Source organism: Hylaeus volcanicus, unplaced genomic scaffold (assembly GCF_026283585.1).
Source record: "Hylaeus volcanicus isolate JK05 unplaced genomic scaffold, UHH_iyHylVolc1.0_haploid 11929, whole genome shotgun sequence".
In the NCBI taxonomy this organism is placed as follows: domain Eukaryota; kingdom Metazoa; phylum Arthropoda; class Insecta; order Hymenoptera; family Colletidae; genus Hylaeus; species Hylaeus volcanicus.
Genome location: NW_026532945.1, coordinates 6,834 through 8,936, shown reverse-complemented (window position 1 = coordinate 8,936; position 2,103 = coordinate 6,834). Strand labels below are relative to the sequence as shown.

The window sequence follows — 2,103 nt, the reverse complement described above, 5'->3', positions numbered from 1 at the left end:
CAAGCAAATTAAGTGCATATAATCAAGAGCAATATTCGACTCAAATCCTAAATTAGGTACAGGGAGCAAAATTGTAGGTTCTCTTTGATAATAGTCAGAGTCTATTTGCTTTATAAATCCTTCATCAGTTCTAAGTACACTTGACCTTTTTTCATAAGGGAAGCACATTTTAGAGTTAACATACTCTCCATAAATGGTACATTTAGTGCAACTTGAATAACCATTATGTTCTTTAATATTTAAAATGAAAGATTTTGCTGGAGCATCGCAAATAATGGGCTTAACATTAACTTTAATATCACACTTTAATCTGAATGATATCTGAATGATATCCTCTCTGGACTAATGGTATTAATTCTTTCACAAATGGTTCTAAATATTCATTGGCATTGTTTGGTTTCTTTTGACCATAAAATATTCCAACTATATGCACTTGTTTTGAAATATCATCTGAAACTAATATTGGCCAGAAAGCACTTGGTGATGATTTGAATATTGATAAACCATCTATATTAATTAATAAATTAATTGCAGATAGTTCCAAAGACATATTTTTATAATGTTGCAGGATTGATTCTAAAGCATCCGATAGACCAAAGTGATGATATGACCCTCCAGCTAATGCAACTATTTCAGCAGTTTTCTTAGGTGTTTTCAAAAGCACTCTTGCATTCTTTGGTAAAGATTTAAATTGTGAAGGTGGAGTATTCCTCAGAATTTCCAAAAGACTATTAATTGCGTTGTGTCGAATATTAAACTCAAAACACAAATTTTGAAGATTGTGCAACAATTCGTTATCCACACTTTCATCACCTGCATCATCACTTGAACTGTCACAGTTTAGTGATAAGGATTGCATTTCGTCTTGTTCTTCAATATCTATAAAATCTTCATCATCTGTGACTACTTCTGATGTGTTCTGCCCTTCTTCACTATTACTAATAAGAGATGATGTTGAAACTGATGCATCATTATCATTGTTTTCAATTTTACGTTTTTTAATAGATTCATGCAATAGTTCAAAACTAGCCTCACTACTGCTTGAAGATTCTAATAACAAATAATCTTTTTCCGTTTCTATTTGGGCTAATCGTCTCTTATGCCTCGAAGAAATATCACGGTTACTAATTTTTTTATCCATCATATATAACAAAATATTTAAAAGTTAGTTATCTTCCAATTGTTATAAGATAAAAATTAAAAATTACTTATGATATAACCTAAAAAACTAACAAAATACGTATTAATTTTTTACAATTACAATCATATGAAAATTTAATACAATAAAATAAAAAAAAACTTACTGTTGTGTTCGTACTAAGGAGTAAATGCAATACTGATATTATATATTTTATTCTTTATTACAACTAGTTACAACTCTAATTGCGAACGGACTGGAACGCCGCATTCTGTCGACTGTCCTTTGTTCGCGCCAACGCTCTACGCTTACACGCCTCTAAAAGATGGCGTGGATACACCACACCCCTCCATCCCAGTCGGAAACCCGTACCGCTCTGGAGGTTTAACATTTCTACGCGGTCTAGTCGCAACGTCGTCCTTGGAATCTCCAAATTCTCTGGCAGTATGCTTTTCAGTTTTTACCAGACGTTCGCTATTCTTCGGCCTGCCTTTTTTACGTTTAGGAACGGAGATCGAATCCTGCGAAGCCGAATCCGCAGGTGCGACAACTGGTATCGCTGGTTGCAAAAGACTATCCTTTCTGACCACTGTCTCTTGCACAGTACTTGGCTCCCGAGATGTGAACTCTTCCCCCATGTTCGGTCTGATCTCCGAAACCTCAGGAGTATCCCTCTCACGGAATGCAGTTGTATCCTGATTAATATTAGGTGGTTGCATTGAAAGCTGCTGTTTTTTCGTGCTTTTTGAGCATTTATTTCAATTGTCCAATGTGTAAAAGTATCAGTCTAAATATTTTCCCTCAAAAGCTACTTTTTCCCACTTTTCTGGCAAAAGTTGTGTTACGTACACGCACTTCTCGCGAGCAATACCGAAGTGGTACACGTACTATCGATCTCAATAATCTTGATAAAAATAAGAATACACTGGTTAAAACTTAACTATTCGTTTTTATTGAAAGTAGAG

At 34.6% G+C, this 2,103-nt stretch overlaps 1 protein-coding gene across 1 annotated transcript; it reads right to left on the bottom strand.

The window, feature by feature from the left end:
• Positions 1-28: 28 nt before the first annotated feature.
• LOC128882483 (uncharacterized) lies at positions 29-1,782 on the bottom strand. The gene has a single exon (XM_054134084.1). The coding sequence runs from the start codon at positions 1,142-1,144 to the stop codon at positions 299-301; it is 846 nt and encodes a 281-aa protein (XP_053990059.1). The 5' UTR covers positions 1,145-1,782; the 3' UTR covers positions 29-298.
• Between the last annotated feature and the right edge of the window lie 321 nt (positions 1,783-2,103).